Raw genomic sequence first — 23,880 nt, forward strand, 5'->3', positions numbered from 1 at the left:
CCACACACACACCGACACACACCGACATACACACACACACACCGACACACACACACACACACACCGACACACACACACACACCGACACACACACACCGACACACACACACACACCGACACACACCGACACACACACACACACCGACACACACACCGACACACACCGAAATACACACACACACCGACACACACTGACACACACACTGACACACACACAGACACACACACACACACACCGACACACACACACACACACACCGACACACACACACACACCGACACACACACACACCGACACACACACACACACAACTCTGAGTTTGCAGACAGAGCAGTATTCCATATGGTTGTCAGTGCGCATGAGTTAGTGCTTACAGTCCCACCAAGAAGTACAGAGATCCACAGAGACAACTGGAAAAGTGGCTTCACCTCTCTTCTCCTTCTCCTGCAACAAGAGCTCACCTTTTGATTGAAGAATGTTTAGCTGAGGGCTGAGAAGGGGAAAGTGAGTTATTTAGAGAGAGAGGGATGGCAGTGGGGGTGAAGGGGAAACGTCCACTCAAAATCTGCTTCAGAGATACGGACTCAAATGGATTCAACAGCGTTCAGCCAGAGATTTCCTTTTCAAATCTACTTTGGTTCTTGGTTAGTCTTTTTGTGGATTACTTTACATCTAAATCTGATGTCGCAGTGGGATGAGTAATATCTCTATCTTGAAAGAAAATTATTTTATTTAAACCGTAAGGGATTATTTGATTGTGAGGGCTTTGATGCAACTGCCAATGCAAGCCCTGTTTTACCCTCACAAAATCTAGGCCATAGATCGGGAGGTAGTTTGTAAAAGATGGAGAAGAGGTTGTTTAAAAGAGGAAGAGAAGGAGAAAGGGAGGAGGAGAGAGAGAAGGAGAAAGGGAGGGGGAAGGGAGAGCTGGGTCAATGATGAATCTCCCTTTCTCTGAAACATGCTGAGTTTGAAACAAGAGCTCAAAATGACTTGTTTGTGGTGTGCAGTCCTTTCTGTTTCCCTTGCTCGCCTCCCACAGAATTTTATCTCTAGCCGTGAAAGTCTAGCTATTTACGGTATGTACCACAGCAACCCCCAAATATCTTCTTTTTTTTTTTTACAATAAAAAAAGCCCTTCTCCAGTCAAACTGTTACCCAAGATTCATTTTGACAGGCAAATAGGCTCTCTCAAGGCATCTTGCCTCCCCTGTTGGCTTAGCAGGCACAGGAACCCACACTTCCCTCAGTGAGAGATTTATAAGCCTGCGAGTGCTGTTGAATTACAGCACAGCCTGCCGCGGAGCGGCCCAGAAAGAGAGTGCTGGTCGGTCCAGAGCAGGGCCTCTGAAAAGGTTGTAGGTTATAAATACTCGACCGTGCAGTAAAGCTATCACATCCTTCCTACTGCACAAAAATGCCACAAAGAGACGAGAGGCCATCTTCACCCTCTCCTTCCAGTCCTGTCCCACACATCCACTCCTCCCTCTCCCTCCCCCCTCTCCCTCTCTCTCTCCCTCCCTCGTGCGTCGCAGCAGTTGGCCTTCTGTGTAAACAGGAAGTGAGATGGCAGAGCCTTCTGTGGCCACATCAGTCAGGTGTCAGTCTGTTGTCTGCAGGATGTGGATTCGATCCGTGGCATCTGTGGATTAGTCAGAAAGCTTCAGCAGGGTCTTCCTTCCTCCAGAGCTTCTCCTGGAGTCCCTCCAGACTGGCCTGGGGCTCCATGCCAGGAGGGGGCCTTGATACAGACCTTCCCCAATATGGGTCCACTCTCCCTGGATCGGCGGCCCGGTGTGAGTGGGCTTCATGTAGCTCTGCATGCTGCCGGTGTAGACGGTGCGGTTCTGCTGGTCAGATCTCTGAAGCAACCTACTGTACCTCCAGGCCAGGCATGCTCATGTGTCCCTCATCATACCAACTGCTGTTTGGTGGAACGAGCAAAGTCAGGTTCTCAACCTTTATGTGAAACCCATCTGTCTCTCCTCCTTTCACTCACCCTCTCTGTCTCACCCTCTCTGTCTCACCCTCTCTCTCGGTACCACTGTCTCTCTCTCTCTCTCTCTGTCTCTGTCTCTCTCTCTGTCTCACCCTCTCTCTCTGTACCACTGTCTCTCTCTCTCTCTCTCTCTCTCTGTACCACTGTCTCCGCCCCCCCTCCCCCCCTGTTCCTGGCAGACCTGCATGGCAGGCTACCCTCCTCCGTACCCATGCAGGCTGTGGTGATGCTCGGCCCTGATAGCCGGAGTAGGAGAGGGCCCGTGGGGGCTTCACCTTGCGTCAACATCCTGACAAACAACATCCTGACTCCTCACAAAGGATCCCAGATCAGGGAGGGGCTGGGCCGCTGGGCCCGCTTACCTGTATGGATGTGTGAAAGGAACTTAATCACGCTTAACTCCAAATGAGCTGGGATGTCTGGGTCTGATGCTCTGTGTTTGAAAGCTGGGGAACAACGAGGCCTTACATCCCCCGAGTTGTCGTCTACTTCTGAGTTGTTGTTGATCTGAAAAGACTTGAAATGGGGGGAAAAAGAGGGGGGATCGTTTTCTGCACCCCTCATGCTTTTTTAGTCTCTCAGCTCTTTCTCTCACACTCTCTCCCTCCTTTTAACTTTTCATTTTCAAGTGCTGTATTGGCACGTAAAAAGATACAGGCTCTCTCCGGGTCAGCCTGTTTCTACAATCAGGCTGTGCTCACTGAGTCTGTACACAGTGAATGGCTTCTGTAGTTTTTTGATCAGACACAGTCGTCAGATAGTGTGCCACTGTAGACTGTCCTGTTTAGATTATCTCTCTCCTCCCTTCCTATCTCTGTCACTCCCCCCCCTCTATCACTCTCCCCCCCTCTCTCCTCCCTCCCTCCCTCCCTCTCTATCATTCCCCCCCTCTCTCCTCCCTCCCTCTCTCTGTCACTCCCCCCTCTCTATCACTCCCCCCCTCTCTCCTCCCTCCCTCTCTCTGTCACTCCCCCCCTCCTCTTTCCCCCCCTCTCTATCACTCACCCCCTGCTCTCTCTCTCTCCTCCCTCCCTCCCTCTGTCACTCCCCCCTCCTCTTCCCCCCCCCCCTCTCTATCACTCTCCCCCCTGCTCTCTCCTCCCTCCCTCCCTCCCTCCCTCTGTCACTCCCCCCTCCTCTCCCCCCCTCTCTCCTCCCTCCCTCCCTCTCTTTGTCACTCTCCCCTCCTCTTTCCCCCCTCTCTATCACTCTCCCCCCTGCTCTCTCTCTTCTCCCTCCCTCTCTCTCCAACACACGCACAGACAGAGGTGCTGCTGGAGGAGAGGAACATGTACGTGCAGCTCCTGGTCTGAATGTCACTTCCTGGCGTGTGAAAGAGGAGCTGGGGTGGGTGTGTGGGTGTGTGAGTGTATGGGGGGGAGGGGGATCAGAGCACCTCCTGGTAACTTTGTTTGCCATTCCTGCGGCTGTGGGGGCAGAAAGCTGCTCTGGGGAGGGAGGGAGGGAGGGAGGGAGGGAGGGAGGGAGGGAGGGAGGGAGGGAGGGAGGGAGGGAGGGAGGGGGGGGAGAGACAATGAGATGAGGAGGGCCACATCCGTGTTTGCCAGGTGTTCTCTTTGTGATCCTCACCTTGTGTTGAAGCATGGAGAGAGATGTAGAGATAGAGAGGTAGGGAGGTAGAGAAAGAGATAAATAAAGGAGAACTTAAGAGAGGGAGGTGTAGATAAAGAGAGAGGGAGAGGTGTAGATAAAGAGAGAGGGAGAGGTGTAGATAAAGAGAGAGGGGAGAGGTGTAGATAAAGGGAGAGGGAGAGGTGTAGATAAAGAGAGAGGGAGAGGTACAGATAGAGAGATGAGAGAGGGATTAAAAAGAGGAAAAGAAAGCATGAGAAAGAGAGAGGTAGAGAAGGGAGGGGAAACAGCTCCCAGATCCAGCCATTCTTCTAGAGGGATAATCTACGCCTGAGCAGGAAAGAATCCTGCCAGGTGTGTGTGTGTCTGTGTGTGTGTGTTCGAGGATATGAGCTGGGTCTATACTTGTTTATATGGTGCTGGTTCATGGCTTATATGCATGCCAATATGCACTAGTGATAATACATTATTACACAGACCATCTGCAGCGCATTATCTTACGTTTTGATCACTTAAATCGTTTCACACCTTGCCAACTATACCTGCAACAGGATGGAACACTCAGTACGGTGGAGTGAAACTGCATAATACTGATCCATAATATGGTTAATATTAATAATTTATGTGCCTTTATTGCGAATATTAAATTCACTTTCATGCCGCCTAGTACGCTCTGACTAGTAGGTACAAAGATGGAGTGTAAAGTAGCAAGATTAGGTGGATTGTTTTTGGATGAGTACCGACTCTGGATTTATCTGTGTTGGTTGAGAGATTACATGTTCGACAGCTTGCAAATAGCCCAGTTTCTCTATCTTTAGAAATCAAGGATTTATTTTTTGCCAGAGGGAATCACTGAGATCCGGTGAGTTACACAATCAGAGGTGGAGTTTGCTGGCAACAGAGTCAGGAGTGGGGAGCCTGTAACAACTTTGTAGCAGCAGGCTACGTATTAGAAAGCGTGTCAGAGGTTATTCTGCTAACCCTGTGTAATACCACGCTGAAACTAGCCTTTGGATTCGAGCGGAAACTAGCCTAACGGATTCAAATCTATCAATCGGAAAAAACGCCAGGTGCGAAAATTGCGATGTTATCTGTTTAGGTGACTACTAGGCTTACGCTACGTTATTATAAATTGTAAACAATGACCCCACTTAGGAGGAGGGTAAGTTTTGGGGAATTTCCGGACTCATGACTCATGTCATAAACTATGTTTACCGGTGTCATCTGACTTTCAGATAACTCGGCATAGGATTATTCAATATTGGTCAAATGCATTATCCATAGCGGCCGCACCCCTCCCCCACTCTCGCCCTGCAGTCCTGAGAGAATATGGCTCTATTACCAAGAGCTAACCGTAAAACCAGCACTGAAATAGACCAATGTCCGGTGTGTGTTACACACACTGTCAAGGTCAGGAGAATGCTAGCTAAGACATTGCAGTCAAGTACAGGATGTTAGTCTCACTTACTGGCTGATTGGAGTACATTTTGACATTTGTATCATTTATTTATTTAGCAGACGCTTTTATCCAAAGCCCACACAACTAGTGCAAATAGAAAAACACAACATGAAATCAGGATCAAGGATGATCATTTTCTTATTGATGTATTTTATGATTTTTTATTACTTTAGATGTATTCTTTGTATTGAGGAACTACAAACATTATTATTACTCAACCACGACTCCGCTGTTCCATAAAACTGCTGGCTATGGCACTGCCTTGGGCACTGCCAAGAGGGAATACTGATTATTAAAAACAAAATTGTGTGGTGGTGAGTTAGGCTTTGTAAAAAGCCTCAATAGAAAGGAAATTCTAAGGACTACAACAGCCTAACTCAACCGATGCACAAACAAGGGGTTTAGAGATGTATGCTGTAATACAGCCATTGTGTGTGATGAACAGGATAGCTACATTAGTGTGGATTACAATAGTGCTGGTGTATGGAATACTTTACATTTTACTCATTTAGATTATGCTTTTCTACAAAGCAACTTATAAATAGTGTTGTATATACTTTATACTATAGATTATATATATATATATATACAGCAGAATATCGGGTCAGACGCGCATAGTAGTAATATTCGTTTTAACAGTATTTGTGGTCAGAGTTCAGGAACGGTCTGTATATACTGGTCATCTTCTGTGCCAGTGCCCTCGGATCTGTCGGGTCTGTTGTGATGAATTCCAGCGCTAGCTTGAACCACTGACCTTGTGGCTCGGGCCTGTTGTGTAGCTCGTGGCGCTGACTGTCACTCTATATATCTGCTGCCGGGTCCTCGCTCTCTCTCTCTTTCCCTCTCTCCATCTCTCTCTCTATCTCTCTCTTTCACTCTCTCTCATTCACTCACACACACACTGTCTCTCTTTCCCTCTCTCCATCTCTCTCTCTATCTCTCTCTTTCACTCTCTCATTCACTCACACACACTGTCTCTCTTTCCATCTCTCTTCCGTCTCTTTCTCTCTGCTCTCTCTCTCTCTATAGCTCACTCCCTCAGTCATCGCCATGGCGACAGCCAGTCTGACCTGAAATGGTGCTCTGCACTGCTAAGGGGCTGACCCCTCCCCCTCCAGAGCTGCAAGTATCAATTAGGGCGAGCCCCCCCCCCCCCCCCCCCCCTGCCCCTACATAACTCATGCCATAGGAAGTCAAAGGACACCAATTCGTCCAGATTCCACTTTCTCAAATTGCTGGAAAAAAAAGAAAGAAAAAATCTTAACTGATGGTCTCTTTCCTCCTGAGTGGGGCTATTGTCTGACGCCTTGACCCTCCCATCCCGGCGGCCCCCACTTCCTCTCTGCCTGACAACAAGTGCACCTTTTATCAAGTCTCTGAAGTGCAGTAGACAGCTTCCCTGGCCAGGCCGCGGTGCTGGTTTTTAAACACACCGTCTCAAAGTTATAACCAGGACATAACCAGGACATAACCAGGACATAACCAGGACATAACCAGGACATAACCAGGACATAACCAGGACATAACCAGGACATAACCAGGACATAACCAGGACATAACCAGGACATAACCAGGACACCAAGGCCCCAAATTAACCTCCTGTTGTCCCGGGGCTGACGAAAAGTACTCATCAATGATGCAAACACATTTATTTTTTTGGTAATATATTTTCAACCTTTAGGAACTTTTTTTTTATTTTAAATTTCAAACCTTTAGAAACTTTTTTTCAACCTTTCAAAACATTTTAGAAAATATTTTGTCAGTTTTGCTACTTTTTTTTATCACACCCAGTAAAAGGGAGAACAGAGTAGAGTACAGTTTAGGTACTCATCAAGTACCTTTTTTTTTCATCGCAAATATATTTTCAACTTTTTGAAACTTTTTGTCAAAATATCTTTCAAAACTTTAGAAACATTTCTTTTTTTTTGATTTCTTTTATTTTGTGTTTTTAGTTTTTTTTTTTTTTTTTTTACTTTTCCCAAACCTTAATTATTTGTACTTTGGGACAGTGAGGGAATGTTGGCCTAATGGCATATCTCTCATGTGCAGCAGAGGGAAAGGTCCCTCAAACACAGGCTCTCACTGCTCTGAATGCTGCCCTGGCCCAACTGACACCCAGCCAGCCTGAACTCACTGAGTAGGGAGAGATGGAGAGATAAGGAAGGAGAGATGGAGAGATGCGGAGGATCTGAAGGAGAAGTAAAGAGCGAGGGAGTGGAGAGGAAGTAAAGAGACTGAGGTGCAAATCACTCCGAATGACAAGACACCATTAGACACCAGCTGGTACCACACAGCTAGAGCCCCACACCACCCTGACCAGAGCTGTAAAACCCACCATCAACCTCCATCACCGCTCTATCCTGAAACTAGGTTGCTTGATTCACTCTCTTCTCTCTCTATATTTTTTTTTTATAGAGAGAATTATTTATGAAGTATCTAAGGAACTAAAAACTGGTTCTGTAATACTTCCTGTTGAGCCTTGGTGGACCTCTGTCTGATGAGGAGTGTTGTTTGTAATGTCTGTAGCCCAAAGCACCCTCAGCTCAGATACACTGCATTGAATTTCATGGTTTCAAGTCGTCGTACCCCCCCTCAAAAAAAAAGATCAGTGATTTACTGCAGAGTTCAGATCAGCATATAAATCTCTCTGCAGAAGGAAGGCCTTGGCTGAGAGCAGATGTTCAGCTCTGAACTGAGGGCTGCTTGCCTTGTTCAGAGACACCCAGCCTTCGGACCATAAATATGTCCCTCCTCAACCCCAAACAGTGGCTCTTTCTCTCCCTCTCTCTCTCCTCCCGTACTCTTCCTTCCCTCTCTCTCTCCTCCCGTACTCTTCCTTCCCTCCCTCCCTCTCTTTCTCCCACTCTCACTCAACCCCAAGCTCTTGCTCCTTCCCTCCCTCCTTCTCTCGTTCAACCCCAAACAGTGATTCCCTCCCTTTTTCATCAAACCTGCCTCCCTCCCTCCCTGCCTGCCTCCCTCCCTCCCTCCCTGCCTCCCTGCCTGCCTGCCTCCCTCCCTCCCTCCCTGCCTCCCTGCCTGCCTGCCTCCCTCCCTCCCTGCCTGCCTGCCTGCCTGCCTGCCTGCCTGCCTGCCTCCCTCCCTCTCTGTTTCAACACATCCCTTTCTTCACTTCCTTCCTGTTCCGCCCTCTGAATTTTAATACCTGCCTGTCATGTTTTCTTCTCCTTGTGCCCTCCTCCTCCCCAGACCCTCACTGTGCATCTAGTAATTACCACTGCACCAAGAAAACCCTTTCATTTAAAGGGATTGGCAATTATCTTGGTGGAACACAATAAAACGCTTCCCCTGAAGAGGAAGGGGATGTTTGAACTGGCGCTGAGTAGGACGCCCACCTCCTCCCACTGGAAGCAGAGAGGGAGGGAGGGTGGGGGAGGAGAATATAGGGGGGGAGTGGAGGAAGAGGAGGAAGAAGGGGGGAATGGGTGGGGAGGGGGGGGGGTAACCTCTCAGATACTTAATAATCAAAGGGCAGGCTGGGAAACAACACGGGTCAAGGGTCAAAGGTTGGGCCTTTATTGGCTCACATTTGTTCCTCCTCGTTGTAAAGTCACAGCTCTTAAAATATGAATGTAGCTGTGGAGGGAGAAGGCTTTTGCCAGGCTTGATTTAGTAGCATGGCCTCCTGTTCACCTCCAGGGGAATCTATAAAGTTGTTAAGGCAGTTGTAAATAACAGCTTGACAGCTTTGCTGGCTTCTCAGACCAGGTCCCCCCACACCTCCACTAGCCCTCCAGACTCTTGCAGGAAACATACCTGGCCACATCCTGTCCTCCCAAGCGCCAAGCTCATTTGAAGGAAACATTACATTTACATTTGGCATTGTATTTAGTAAACACTTTTATCCGAAGCAACATGCAAATACAGGTAGACAGAGCCCTCCTAGTTTTATGTGTGTGTGCGCTGACGGTGCTGCTGTAATGGTGCTTGTTATTGTGCTGGTTAGAGCAGAGGGCTGTCTGTCTCCTGATTCACTGCGGGGTCCTGTGGCTTTGTGAGGTGTCCTCTCACATGCCTGTCTGGAAGCGCCACCTGTTGTTGTCCTCCTCCGTGTTGGGAGCAGCGCCAGGCAGGAAGTCCTGGTGGCCCAACCTGGAGCAGGAAGTGACCGTGTCGGAGTGTGGAGGCAGGATCTGGGCCTTATTCAGACGTCTCGGGTGCTCCTAGACCCCTCAGCTCCCTCTCTCTCTCGCCCCACAGCTCCCTCTCTCTCTCGCCCCTCAGCTCCCTCTCTCTCTCGCCCCACAGCTCCTCTCTCTCTCGCCCCTCAGCTCCCTCTCTCTCTCGCCCCTCAGCTCCCTCTCTCTCTCGCCCCTCAGCTCCCTCTCTCTCTCGCCCCACAGCTCCCTCTCTCTCTCGCCCCTCAGCTCCCTCTCTCTCTCGCCCCACAGCTCCCTCTCTCTCTCGCCCCACAGCTCCCTCTCTCTCTCCCACAGCTCCCTCTCTCTCCCACAGCTCCCTCTCTCTCTCGCCCCTCAGCTCCCTCTCTCTCTCGCCCCACAGCTCCCTCTCTCTCTCGCCCCTCAGCTCCCTCTCTCTCTCGCCCCACAGCTCCCTCTCTCTCTCGCCCCTCAGCTCCCTCTCTCTCTCGCCCCACAGCTCCCTCTCTCTCTCGCCCCACAGCTCCCTCTCTCTCTCGCCCCTCAGCTCCCTCTCTCTCTCGCCCCACAGCTCCCTCTCTCTCTCGCCCCTCAGCTCCCTCTCTCTCTCGCCCCACAGCTCCCTCTCTCTCTCGCCCCGGCCCCACAAGCTCCCTCTCTCTCTCGCCCCGGCCCCACAAGCTCCCTCTCTCTCGCCCCGGCCCCACAAGCTCCTTCTCTCGCCCCGGCCCCACAGCTCCCTCTCTCCCCTGTCTTCATTACACTCCCTTTTGTGCTCCCGTTTCTTTCTCCCCTTCTACCTCTTATTCAGGTGATGGGGGGGGGGGGGGGGGTAAAGAGAGTTTGAAGTTTGTTGGAGGCTATCGGGGTGGTGTCCTCTCTTCCACCCCCCCCCCCTACACACACACACACACACCCCTGCCTGAAAGGGAATACAGTGTTTTCAGCATAAAAGGCTTGGCGCTGTCAACAGAGAGGGTATCCACCATTCCTGAGGAACACACACTGCCTGGAGCTACAGTTTCTGGGCAGCAGAGAGGGGTGGAGACAGGGGGAGTAGGTAGCAGAGAGGGGTGGAGATGGGGAGGGGGCCAAAGAGGGGTGGGATGAGGGGCAGCAGAGAGAGGTGGAGACAGAGGGAGAGGGGGTGGAGATGGGGGCAGATAGGGGTAGAGACAGGGGTAGGGGGTTGAATGCAGGTGTTTGGATTACCAGGCTGTTTGATAGTGATAGTAACAGTTCACCCAGCGTTGCCGTGGCAGCGAGCCAGGACAGCTCTTCTGAGGTGAGGCCGGGGGGGGAAGCGGGATGGGCGGAGGTGTTGTGTACACAAAGGCCAGGTAAACCTAGCGGCCACTCCGCTGGGACCAGAACAGGTTTGTCGTCGCTTCAGTTACGATCCCGCGCTGGAGCCAGGCCGGGGACGTGGACCACGTCTCCTCGAAATCTGACACAGGTCTTCACATGCGTGGGGGAGGGAGGGAGGGAGGGAGGGAGGGGCATTCTCTTTTCTTTCAGGATGTTCAAGTACTGGGTGGCTAATTGCTATTTTGTGAATCACATTTAACTAGTCTTTATTTGCTTCCTTTTTCCCCCCTTAATTAAGCCTGTTGACAGGGTTTCCCCGGTCTAGCTTCCCCTCCGCCCCCCAACACACACACACACAATTACACCCACACACACACACACACACTTCTAAACCACCACTGCTGGTCTGGCATGCTCTCTCTTTCCTCTCCCTCCTCTCTTTACTTGCTGTCTCTCTCTCCCTCCTCTCTTTCCTCTCCCTCCTCTCTTTACTTGCTGTCTCTCTCTCCCTCCTCTCCCTCTGTCTCTCCTTTCTCCCTGCCCCCCCCCCCCCCTGCTCCTGGGCTCCTGCTCAGACCCGGTGTAGGAGACAAGATGGAGGGATCTTGAAGACAGAGAAAGAACAGCCTCTGTCATCTCCCACCATCTCTCTGTTTCTCTCTTGCTCTCTCTCCTTCTCTCTCATCTCTCCCTCTTCTACTTACATACACACACACACAGACACACACACACACATACACACCTCCCAGCCAGCAGTCTCACTTTGGGGAGAGGGTAAACAGGATGATGGTTAGATTTCACGGGAGTGGAAACTGATCTCCCCTAGTCAGCCTTGTCACTCAGCAATGTGTGTGTTTATGTTTGCGTGTGTGTGTGTGTCTATGTGCAACGCGTGTGTGTCTCTGCATGTGTGTGTGTGTGCGCGCAAGTGGATGTGAGTGAGAGGAGAGTGGGGGAGAGACTGTGTGTGTGCAGGGCTGTGTTTATGTGTGTGTGTGTGTGTGTGTGTGTGCGTGCGTGCGTGCGTGCGTGCGTGCGCAGGGCTGTGGTTACGTGTGTGCACGTTTTTGTGGAGGGCTGATCAGACTGACCTGGGGATGATGATGATGGTGGTGGTAGTGGTAGAGGGACAACTTCAACAGTTACTCTTGGGTACATTCATGAATTGTAACACGGTATCTCAAACGTGTCACACACTGTAATTGCAGATCGATGCTGTGAAGTCCCTCTTTATACATCTGTACATGACGGGAGGTGGGGAACAGCAGGGGGAGGAGGGGGGGAGAAAGGGAGGAGGAGAGGGGGGGGAAACACGTTGAGAATGAGGGTGAAGAGAGAGACAGGACAGTTGTGCCGTGTTCCCTGGAGAGGTTGTGTTTGGTGCTGAGCGCACGCTACATGTCGCCTCCGCACTGTTCCATGCTGGGTTATAGAAACCAGACGGGTTCACGCCCAGCGCTCAGCCAGCAGGAAGAAACTGGGAACTGTGGACAGCTCACAGGAAACACCTCTTTATAAAGCAAACATACATGGATTTTATGGCAGTCGTTTTACTGCTATTTTATTCCGTGCTCCAATGACGAGACATTTCACCATGGACCTGCATCGTTTGCTCTGCTTTTCCTCACCTTGTTTGGTGGCCCACTTCCACTCGGTCCACTTAGCCTTTTATTTGTGTGTCTAACAGCTTTTTCTTTCCTCCTCTTTATCAAAATAGGAATGAGGCACTTCTTGTCAGCGGCCATTTTGTTTGCAGGGCTGTGAGGCAGTAGGAGGTTGTTTGGACAGGGTGGGTAGGAGACCTAACTACCTCAGCAGCTGTGTCCGTGTTCACACTGTCAGCCCACACACACACACACACACACACATAAACACACGCTTGTTTCTATCCAAAGCGACATACAAATACTGCACATAGAAAGTACACAGAAGATTAAGGATCAGAAGTGCAGCGTTCTAACTCTGTCACTCTGTGTTTACCACACTGCAGTGTGTACAACTGTTGATCCATACTTTTTTATTTTAGTATCCTATCCTATAGGTTATTTGTGGTGCAAAGAAGAGGACAGGAAGGGTGAGCTGTGAATCAGTGACCTGATTGGACAGGAAGGAGTTAACTAGAGCAGTGACCTGATTGGACAGGAATGGGTTAACCAGAGAGCTGGTTGGCTAGGAAGGGGTTAACTAAAGAGCTGATTGGACAGGGAGGGGTTAACTAAAGAGCTGATTGGACAGGAAGGGGTTAACTAAAGAACTGATTGGACAGGAAGGGGTTAACTAAAGAGCTGATTGGACAGGAAGGGGTTAACTAAAGAGCTGATTGGACAGGAAGGGGTTAACTAGAGCAGTGACCTGATTGGACAGGAATGGGTTAACCAGAGAGCTGGTTGGCTAGGAAGGGGTTAACTAAAGAGCTGATTGGACAGGAAGGGGTTAACTAAAGAGCTGATTGGACAGGAAGGGGTTAACTAAAGAGCTGATTGGACAGGAAGGGGTTAACTAAAGAGCTGCTTGGACAGGAAGGGGTTAACCAGAGAGCTGATTGGACAGGAAGGGTTTAACCAGAGAGCTGATTGGACAGAAAGGGGTTAACCAGAGAGCTGATTGGACAGGAAGGGGTTAACCAGAGAGCTGGTTGGACATGGTGGCCTTGCCTGCCGGATGCAAGTTTGACTCAAGGGCAAGCCTCTCAGTCTTGAACCAATTCCAACTATGCTCTCTGTCACTCTGTCTCCCCTTCTCTCTCTCTCCCTTCCTCCCTCTCTGTCACTCTGTCTCCCCTTCTCTCTGTCTCCCTTCCTCCCTCTCTGTCACTCTGTCTCCCCTTCTCTCTCTCTCCCTTCCTCCCTCTCTGTCACTCTGTCTCCCCTTCTCTCTGTCTCCCTTCCTCCCGCTCTGTCACTCTGTCTCCCCTTCTCTTTCTTCTCTCTCTCTCCTCTCCCCTCCTCTTTCTTTCCCTCCTTTCTCCATTGCTCCCAACTCGCTACGTGCCTCAAACCTTTCTCCACCCTCTCCTGGCATCAACACCCTCTTACCTGCCCACCCTCCTGTCCTGTGCCTGTCTTCTCGTCTCCTACTCCCCCCCCCCCTGGGCCCCAGCGAGGCAGCCCCAGCGAGGCAGCCCCAGCGAGGCAGCCCCAGCCTGGTGGCTTGCTTCCAAAGTGACTCACCAGGGCCTCTGCAGATTGTAGACTGACAGGTTTAGGAAACCGCATACAGAAGATGCCTCTGGGCAAGACTACATTCATGTCCCCGCAGGCAAGCCTGCCAGGTAGCCAGCCAGCCAGCCAGCCAGCCAGTTGAATAGCCAGCTAGCTAACCAGCAAGCTTGGAGTTTGTAGCTGGAGTGTCCGTCCCTTAGTAAACACAGCAAAGCTGAGGACGAGGTGCATTCCTGGCTGGTTAGAGAGTGGAGGGAACCTTCAGGGACAGGAAGCCATCTGTCAGTAGAGGATGATCGTGTCTCGAGAAAGATGTCTGGAATGACGGTTGTTGTTATCCACAGTCAAACCTGCAGCTCCAGCTTTCTGTTGTGATCAGCTTGGCTGGTTGCAGGCGCAGCCACAGTCGACTTGACTGCGGTCTGTGTGGCTTGCTGCTGCGCTCGTCCCAACAGCAGGCTGCTGCGCTCGTCCCAACAGCAGGCTGCTGAGTTGTGGTGCAAACTATCTGGAAGTCAGATAGATAATGCAAGTGTGTTTTGTTGTTGTTCTAGCAGTTTCTATCGAGCCATTAATCCTAGTATGAGACGAAGAACTCTATGGCCACCAGAATTGTTCCATCGTAGTTATATGACAGTTGTAAAGTGTAAATCCTGTTTTCCCCTCCCAGTGGAACCTACTGAAAGATCTAGCCAGTGTCCGGCAGCGTGCGTCGGTGCTTCCTGGACGTGTTACAGTCCTCATGCGCTCAGGTGGAACACTGCTCGAGTGACAGGAAGATGTCAACGCCCGCTTCACATGCCAGCCAAGTATTTGTCTTTTGGGGTTCCCCCTCCCTCGCCTGAGTCCACCCCTCCCCCCTCAACCCCCCCTCCCTCCCTCCATCCATCCACCCCCCTTCCTCATTTCCCCCCTTGCTCCTCTTCCCCCTTCACTTTACCCCCTCCTCCTTCTTCTACTCCCCCTTTCCTCAATTGCCCCCCCCTCACCCACTCCCCCGGATCCTTGAAAACAGGACGTGTATCTTGTTAAGTGATGGATGGGCCCCTGCTCTTGCTGAGAAAAAGAAAGAAAAAACAGCTCTTTCTTTGCCTCCGGGGCAGTCAGACGAGTTTAGCAGTCTGGGAGCTGAGACTGTCGTCTGTGAGATTGTCGTTTGTGGGACTGAAGGCTGGACGAGTGCACACACACTGACGAGTCAAACAGCAGCTTTGCATAGAGGATCCAGCTTTTTGCATGCAAGGAAGGTTCCCATAATGGGGTGTTACATATTGTATCTAAAATCAATGTCAGTGTTCAGTATCTTCCCCTCAGTATTGTTTTTCCGAAACTATGTAGGCTGTGTGTGTGCGTGTGTGTTCATGTGTGTGTGTGTGTGTGTGTGTGCAGGCGTGTATGTTTGCACGTGTGTGTGCGTGTGTGCAGGCATGTGTGTCTGTGTGTGTGCAGGCGTGTGTCTGTGTGTGTGCAGGCGTGTGTGTGTGTGTGTGTATGTGTGCACGTGTGTGTGTGTGTGCAGGCGTGTGAGTGTGTGCGTGCGTAATCGAGGTCGGCAGGTTTGCGTGCGGCCACCACATTCTTCCAGGGAGAACGGCAGAGGAAGTGTCCCTGGCACGTCCACAGCGGAGCTGGCTGGGCCTGCGGTGACAAACAACCCTCTCTCCCCTCCCTCCCCTCCGCCTCGCCCTCCCTCCCTCCCCCCCTCGTGAGAAGAGCCATGCAAGAGAAGGGCCAACTCCCGTATTTCTGTCCCAGACGTGTCATCGAGTGTACGATCCTGCTGCCAGCATCTTTATGATTTTCCTTCGCAGCCCTGGGGTCCGAAGATCCCAGCGTTTGATGTTGCACTTCAGACATGGCGCCGTTTTGCCTGCTTCGTGCCGTGTGATACAGCCGTTGACTTGTTACTGTTGCACTGTAGTTGAGGTACGACTGTTGCTCTGTGCCTGGTAGTCTAGATGTGGTTTCTTTGCTCTGAGCCTGTGAAACCCGTTCCTCGACTCCCAAAACACCGTTACTGTCCGACCATTACACTTCCCAATCCTTGATTTTTGCTGCTGTAATTTCTTAGTTATCTGTACGTCACTTTGGATAAAAGCGTCTGCTAGACGAATACAATTAAGGAATTGATACTGATAAAGATCTCATTCATAAAGATCCTCTTTAACCCTTGTGTTATCTTCGGGTCATTCTGACCCATCAGGTCATTCTGACCCATCAGTCATTGTGACCCACCGTCGTATTGCGACAGATTTACCGCATACAAAGACAAAGTGAAGCCTTTTCTTTTAACCGTTGGGCTGTCTCAGACCCCCCACATTGCGAAGGTTAAAAGAAAATTATTTTAATTTGTTTTTGTATTGGGTAAAATTGGGTAAACACAACGATGGTTCGTTATGAACCTTTGGGTCATGTGACCCGAAGGCAGCACGAGGGTTAAAGACTATCACCCAGCTGAACTCGGTCGCTTTGTTGTTTCTGGGTCCTGTTGGCAGAGCCCATGCAGGAGGAATCAGAGGGGAAAAAAGAAAGTGTTCCCTTTGTTAGTGAGCGCTGTGTTGTGGTTACCCAAGGAAAGATACAGTACCTGTGTTTGCTGATGTTTTCCCCTCTCAAACGTTCCACATTGCAAAGCGTAGACAGATTTAAAAAAACAATTATATCTATATATATATACACACACATAAGGGAAGGAAGTTTCTGGGCTTGAAAGGCCTCGGTGTATCCACAGGCTTTGGGGAGGGATGTGACAGAGACGTAAACAGAGTTCGAAGGTTATTATCTGCTCTAACTACCCTTCAGAGATCATCATGCAGGACGGACAGCGCTGTCGTCTGTCTCTGTCACATCAGAGGCGGTGGCGTCTGGTGCACCAGCGAGGTGTCAAAGGTCACCGAGATACGGCTTGTAGAGGAGCTGGAATGGCTGACAGGAAGCAGTGTGCTGCACACACTGCTTCCTGTCACATGTCTCTGTGAGGCCTCATTCAGACTCAGCTCTAATGAAAGCTCAGCTGTGCTTCTGTGTCTAGGGTCATGTTCTACAGCTACGTTCTGGTTCTCTGTCTAGGGTCATGTTCTACAGCTACGTTCTGGTTCTCTGTCTAGGGTCATGTTCTACAGCTTCTGAGACTACTAGGTTCTGACCTCTGACCTCTGTCTCCCAGGCCCTGATGCGACCCGGTCGTCTGGACAGGATTGTCTACGTGCCCCTCCCAGACGCCGCCACGCGCCGGGAGATCTTCTCTCTGCAGTTCCGCAGCATGCCCGTGGGCCCGGACGTCAGCCTGGACGAGCTGGTGACCCGGACGGAGAAGTACTCGGGTGCCGAGGTGAGGGCACGCGGAGCGGCCTGTGTTTTTACCGGACACATCGCCTTTAACCGTTACAGGAAACCAGGTGTTGTGGTTGGGATGTTGTTTGCCTGCCGTGCAGGCTCTATTGTGTCTGGGCTGCAGCAAGGCGCTGCCTCACAGTGGACCTGAAACCAGAGCACAAACACGGCTCCGTCCTGTGTGAGTCACCTTGCCCTGACGGGGACACAACGCTTGTGAATCTGCTCCAGCTAGCCCACATCTCTATTCAGGAAAAAGCAGTTGGATTTGGCTTTTGAAGGACCTTTTGAATTGAACAAGGGAAGAAAAAAACTAACTAGTGTTGTCCACCAGGCTGTTATATTTAAATGGGCTTCTGCACATGCCCAGACACAACCCTTACGTGTAATCCCCAGCTAACAGCAGAGTCGGAGTACACCAGCACATCCATTTCAACACAGCTTTTGTCTGGACTGAAAGGGAATCGTGTCCCATCACAAACCACATCCCTTCTTTAATACAGAGAAAATATATATTTTTTTTTTACTGCTTGTGCGTACACACACAAGCTTTAGCATACGTACACACACACTCGCTCATATACACACATGCACACTAGCTCATATACACACATGCACAAAGCACATACAGAAGCACGTGTACACACAAAGCACATTCACGCACATTGGCACACACACACACATTGTTGAGCTACAGATTTATCTCTGGGGGAACTGATTAAAAACATGCATGTCCACATGCCCTTATTAGGAGATGAATCAACGCACAAACACATAGGAGTAATATCCTTCAAATATACACCCCTTTCCCACCCAGTCTAACTGCCACCCAGTCTAACTGCCACCCAGTCTAACTGCCACCCAGTCTAACTGCCACCCAGTCTAACTGCCACCCAGTCTAACTGCCACTCAGTCTAACTGACACCCAGTCTATCTAACCCCCTTCATGTACAACCTGCCCCCCCCCCCCTCCTCTAGAAGCAGCTTCGCTATGGAAACATCTGTATTTAAATCTATTTCAAACTATCATGTAAGTGTCTAACAGGGTTGACGTTGCATACACATTAATAAATTGCTCTTAATTAAAATAATTTAACATCCTGAAATGACACAATACCTTTTTCTGAAAGTTTAACATAGAATAGAAAAACAAATGTAACTTTTCAAAATGTAAAAGGTCCTCTCTTGGTGGAATGACCCTGAAGGAGGTATGCACAGGAAGCCCAAACAGGGATATCAGGTGTTACTCATCTGGGTGTTGAAACACAACTGACACCCTGGAGTAGCATGCTTTCACTGACATGTCTCTGGTTAACCGGTAGCAGGGCTGGAGGTGGCAGGGCTGGAGGTGAGACGGTGGAGAGGGGGCTTGTTGTGCGAGCAGGAGGTGGTGTATGGATTCCTTGCTTCCAGGGAGTTAGCTTGATAAGGAAACCTCGTAAATCACCAATCAATGCTCTTATTGGAATTGGAGACCACTCACCAGAGTCCAATTTCATTTTCTCTCTCTGTCTCTCTCACACACTCTGTCTCTCTCCCTCTCCCTCAGTTGTCTCTCTCTCTCTCTCCCTCTCCCTTAGTCTGTCTCTCTCTGTCTCTCTCCCTCTCCCTTAGTCTGTCTCTCTCCCTCTCCCTCAGTTGTCTCTCTCTCTCTCCCTCTCCTTAGTCTGTCTCTCTCTGTCTCTCTCCCTCTCCCTTAGTCTGTCTCTCTCTGTCTCTCTCCCTCTCCCTTAGTCTGTCTCTCTCTGTCTCTCTCCCTCTCCCTCAGTTGTCTCTCTCTGTCTCTCTCTCCCCGTCTCCATCACCTGAAGGGCCCCAGGAGGATCCTGGGCTGAGCTGCATGTCTGTAAACACACTTGGCAGGACTCCAGTCTGTCTGTCCCTGAGTACCTGCTTTTACCTTCCCTGTCGGGGTGGGCAGAGGTGGTCTATCTGGACAGACAGACAGACACATGGGCATGCAGGCAGACAGGCACACAGACACAGAAAGGCAGGCAGACAGACAGACAGGCAGAAAGACAGGCACATAGACAGGCAGGCAGCGGAGAGAAAGGTAGTCAGACAGGAAGGCAGGGAGACAAGCGGGGGTCGGAGGTCGGGGGCTCAGGTGACGCCTCAGTCACGGCGGTCTGTCTATCTGAAGCACTGACTTTAATTACATTCCTGGGAACTGAGACTGCAGGGGAGGTGTAGTCGCTTGTTGAAATCACCTCTTCCTCCCCCCACCCCCATCCTCACAGGATACTTGCCCAGAGTGACATCTGGTTTCCACCCCCCCCTGCCCCCCCCACACACACACACACCTTAACTGCTACTGCCCCCCTCCCCGTCCATCTCCTCTCAACAGAAGCAACATTTGATGCCGTAATTGCCTTGTGTTGTCACCAAGATGGGAAGGCGCTCATCTACTCTTCTTACCTTGTGATCAAGCCCTGACAGGAACGTTGAGGTTTCTGACTCTGCACAGAGAGGCCTACCTTTCCCTGCAGCCACAGTTCAGACCTGAGGCCCTGCCAGCTAGCGTTAGCTTCGCTACATGAGGTGTTTTCTAAGTTGAGTTCAAGCTAGCCTGCGTTTGAAGACTAACGCTAGCCTGCATAGCTTCAGAAATGGATATGGTACGTTAAGTAGCGTTCAGTCTAGCGTTAGTTTCCCTATAGGAGGTGTTGTTTTACGTAGTGTTCAAGCTAGCGTTAGCTACCGTACTGGAGAGGTAATCTAAGTAGTGCTAGCGTACGTTTGAAGCCTAGGTGTTAGAGATGTTGGCGATCGCCGACAAAAGCCCGAAATCGTAGGCAAGTCGGAGCTCGCTTCCGTGGCCGACGATTGCAATGTATGAACCAGAGAATGTCTCCGTAGACGGGCTCTGTATGAACTATCAAAGACGCGATCGCCGACGCGTCATGTTTCGTCGCAGATGTCAGCGAGATGGACCAGTCTGCGATTCCAACTCGCACTCATGCCATTTGCATCTGTAGCCTATACAAGACTAAGTAGCGTTCAAGCTAGCGATTCAGTGCAGGTCCTACTTTGCATATTAATCGCATTTAATGCATTAGATTCTGTACATTTTGCATATGGCTGCAACGGTATTTTACGTTCAGTCCTTACGTTCTCAAAAGACTAATCAGTCCACAGCAGCTTCACACCACAGTGGCGTGTCCGAATGTGACCCAAAATCGGAGTCAGTGGAGGGAATGTGTAGGGTGTTTTGTCTGACAGTGGGTGTTGGTGTTGAATGGACCTCGGTCCTGAGAACAGTTGCAGCTTGTGTATTCTTACTGTGACCAGGCATTAGTTGTGACTGGGCTTCAACCTTCAGTGAAGGCATAATATGACTGTGTGCTGTCTCGCTCACAATGTCTTGTGTAGTTTGTGTTTAGTCTTGCTGTACTTATCTAGGATGACACATACATAACATAGCCAAGGACTATTCCTAGCCTAAACCACATCCAATATGAAACTAAATATAACGTGTTCCTGCAGAGAACGCTGTTATCCAAAGCAACCCGTAGACAGGGAACCTGAACTCTCTTGTTCTGCAGTTAGAGGCTCTTCCATTGAGCTGTACCTGTCCCCAAAACATAAAGATGTAGTCGCGTCCACACACATTTACACATACATACATACAACCCACATGTACACACAACCTGCACGCAGACAACACACACTCATACCCCCCCAACACACACACACACACACACGTGAAGGGCAAACAGACAGGGGCCTGATCAGAGCTGTGGTGTGGCGGCTCCACTCCCCCCAGAGCAGTGCAGGCTTGTTTACTAAACATGCCATCCCTCCTTCTCAGGGCCGGAGAGAATGTGCCGCTTTCATTCCGCTGATTAACGGGCAAGGACAAATATGCCCTTAAAAGCCAGGCCCTGTTTTCCCCCCAACACAGCACTGCAGGGCTCATGCCTTCATGCAGGTGCTATCTTACCCCAAATGCCTCCCTCTCCCCAGCCTCCCTCTCCCCAGCCTCCCTCTCCCCAGCCTCTCTCCCCAGCCTCCCTCTCCCCTCTCCCCAGCCTCCTCCTCCCCAGCCTCCCTCTCCCCAGCTTCCCTCTCCCCAGCCTCCTCCTCCCCTTTCCCCAGCATCCCTCTCCCCAGCCTCTCTCCCCAGCCTCCCTCTCCCCAGCCTCCCTCTCCCCAGCCTCCCTCTCTCCTCTCCCCAGCCTCCCTCTCCCCAGCCTCCCTCTCCCCAGCCTCCCTCTCCCCAGCCTCCCTCTCCCCTCTCCCCAGCCTCCCTCTCCCTCTCCCCAGCCTCCCTCTCCCTCTCCCCAGCCTCCCTCTCCCCTCTCCCCAGCCTCCCTCTCCCTCTCCCCAGCCTCCCTCTCCCTCTCCCCAGCCTCCCTCTCCCTCTCCCCAGCCTTCCTCTCCCCTCTCCCCAGCCTCCCTCTCCCCAGCCTCCCTCTCCCCAGCCTCCCTCTCCCCAGCCTCCCTCTCCCCAGCCTCCCTCTCCCTCTCCCCAGCCTCCCTCTCCCTCTCCCCAGCCTCCTCCTCCCCTTTCCCCAGCATCCCTCTCCCCAGCCTCCCTCTCCCCAGCCTCCCTCTCCCCAGCCTCCCTCTCCCTCTCCCCAGCCTCCCTCTCCCTCTCCCCAGCCTCCCTCTCCCCAGCCTCCCTCTCCCTCTCCCCAGCCTCCCTCTCCCTCTCCCCAGCCTCCCTCTCCCTCTCCCCAGCCTCCCTCTCCCCAGCCTCCCTCTCCCTCTCCCCAGCCTCTCTCCCCAGCCTCAGATGTTGTTGCACCATGCCTCCTGGCTGAGACGTGACTCTGCACTGTTACTGGTAAATTCAGACCATTCCTTGACTCTGGAAATACTGTTATTATCAACTACATATGCACTTCTGATCCTTGATCTTCTGCTGTACTTTCTGAATGCATTACTTGCATGTCGCTTTTGATAAAAGCATCTGCTAAAATGAATCGAATGTAGTAGGTAATGGAAGAGGTTCTGGGTAGGTAGATGCCTCCATGCACTAAAAAAACTGATCTTCAAAGGGAAGTTTAGTTTCTGTCCAAAGATGGTTCCTGCCGGCTTCTTCAACCTGCCTGGCCCCACACTGCAGAGAACCAGCAAGCAACAACCAAGTAAATCAACCGTGTTTTCTATGGAATCTGAATTCCTCCGGCAGATCCCTGCCAAGAACCTCCACCTTCACCCCTCACTCTCTTTTTATGGTTGTGTGCCATGTTTCCATTCTGCACTCACCCCCGTCACCCCCCCCCCATCACCCCCCCCGTCCCCGTACGCGTCCCCGTCACCCCCCTTAAACCAGCCGCCCCCTCTTGCCTTGTAATCTTAAAGAGGTTTCACATGGGACTGTGGTCTGGCCTTGTTGTACTTGGCAGCATCCTGTCACTGCAGACACTTCCTCTTTGCCTTTTTTTTTCGAGGATGAAACGTTTTTATTTCTGTCCGGGGCCCTGGCCCCATGCCGTTTGATTTGTATATTATTTAATTTCCTCTCTGAAAATTGGATGCAGTGTGGCTCTCTCCTGGAGGGTGGGGAGGGGGGGGGGGCAGGGCAGGAGGATGCAGTCAATATTTTGGCGTTTGCTTAAGAGCACTGCTAGGAGCCAATATCATCCCTAGAGCTGGAACACAGCCTGATTATAAGAGGCCGCAGGCATAGAGAGAGTGTGTGTTTGTTGTCAGTGTGTGTGTGTGTGTGTGTGTGTCTGTGTGTGTGTGTGTGTTTATGTGGTGTGTTTGCATGTATACCTGTGCATGTATGTGTTAGTGAGAGTATGTTTGAGTATATAAATGTGAGAGTTTGTGCAGTGTGTGTTCGTGCATGCGCAGGCTTGCGTATTTGTGCAACATGCTGCAATGAAAAAGTATATTTGTGTGTGTGTTTGAGAGAGAGTGCTTCTGTACCCACACACACCCGTGTCTGGCTTCATGTGTGCCAGAGAGCAGGACTGGGTTAGGGTCAGGGCTGGTGAAGTAGCGTAGCCAGGGCTGATGTAGCGTAGCCAGGGCTGATGTAGCCTAGCCAGGGCTGATGTAGCCTAGCCAGGGGTGATGTAGCCTAGCCAGGCTACTGTTGTAACCTAGCCAGGCTGGTGTAGCCTGCTAATGAGCCAGCCTCCAACTCTGGGGAAAACTCTGATGTCATCCCCTGTTTAACAACCTCTCTGCCAAGATCTTCTTTCCTGCACCAGGGGCCACTGTGGAGGACAGGCCTTCCTGGTCCTCCGTTTCCCTAATGACTCTGCCTGCCCCTTCCAATGAAAGAACCAACAAAGAACTGACCTCAATGTGACTAGCGAACTGCAGGAACGTATCATTATGGTGTTCCACTGACTGCACCCTACCCTCGCTTCTTACCATTGGGGAAATATGATGACAGACGCTCAGTGGCCTCCACAATCATTTCTTCAAATTGTGCGTGCATGCGTGTGTGTATGTGTGTGGACAAGCATACGTGCATGCCTGTGTGTGTGCGTGTGTGCGTTTCAGAGCTCATTGGTCCAGGGTTAAAAGCAGCGAGGAGTGAGTGGAAACAAGCGTGTGGTCGGAGCAGGAGGAGACGGCAGCGTTTCAGGAGTGTGTCCATCCCTCTCCTGCGTCCTGCCTGAATCACTGCGGTCCAAACTGCTCCCAGGCCAGCTCACTGTGGTCGTTTGACTGGCAGAAGGATCGTGTAGGATCCCTCCACGACTGGAATTGGGTGTAGCTTGTCTGCTAAATCAAAACATCATTATTACTCGAGTTGAGCTCTATGATAGGTCTATCGGAAAAAAAGTCTGCAAGTTATTCCCGTTGCATGAGATGCCGCAAAACTATTTTTGAGCTATGAAAAAAAACGTCCACAATGTGTACTGCGAGGCTTCCAGTTACCTTGTGGTTATTTGTCACACAAACACTTTGACTTTATTTTCTTTTACGTTTAATTA

The 23,880-nt window shown here is 51.0% G+C and overlaps 1 protein-coding gene across 1 annotated transcript in view; it reads left to right on the forward strand.

Moving 5' to 3' along the window:
- afg2a (AFG2 AAA ATPase homolog A) overlaps nt 1-23,880 on the forward strand; it is a 68,053-nt gene that overhangs the window by 40,701 nt on the left and 3,472 nt on the right. Inside the window, exon 16 of the mRNA XM_062475963.1 lies at nt 16,809-16,973. Coding sequence (XP_062331947.1) covers nt 16,809-16,973 — 165 coding nt within the window. The remainder of the gene's footprint in view (nt 1-16,808; nt 16,974-23,880) is intronic.

Source organism: Osmerus eperlanus, chromosome 13, assembly GCF_963692335.1.
Source record: "Osmerus eperlanus chromosome 13, fOsmEpe2.1, whole genome shotgun sequence".
Taxonomy (NCBI): domain Eukaryota; kingdom Metazoa; phylum Chordata; class Actinopteri; order Osmeriformes; family Osmeridae; genus Osmerus; species Osmerus eperlanus.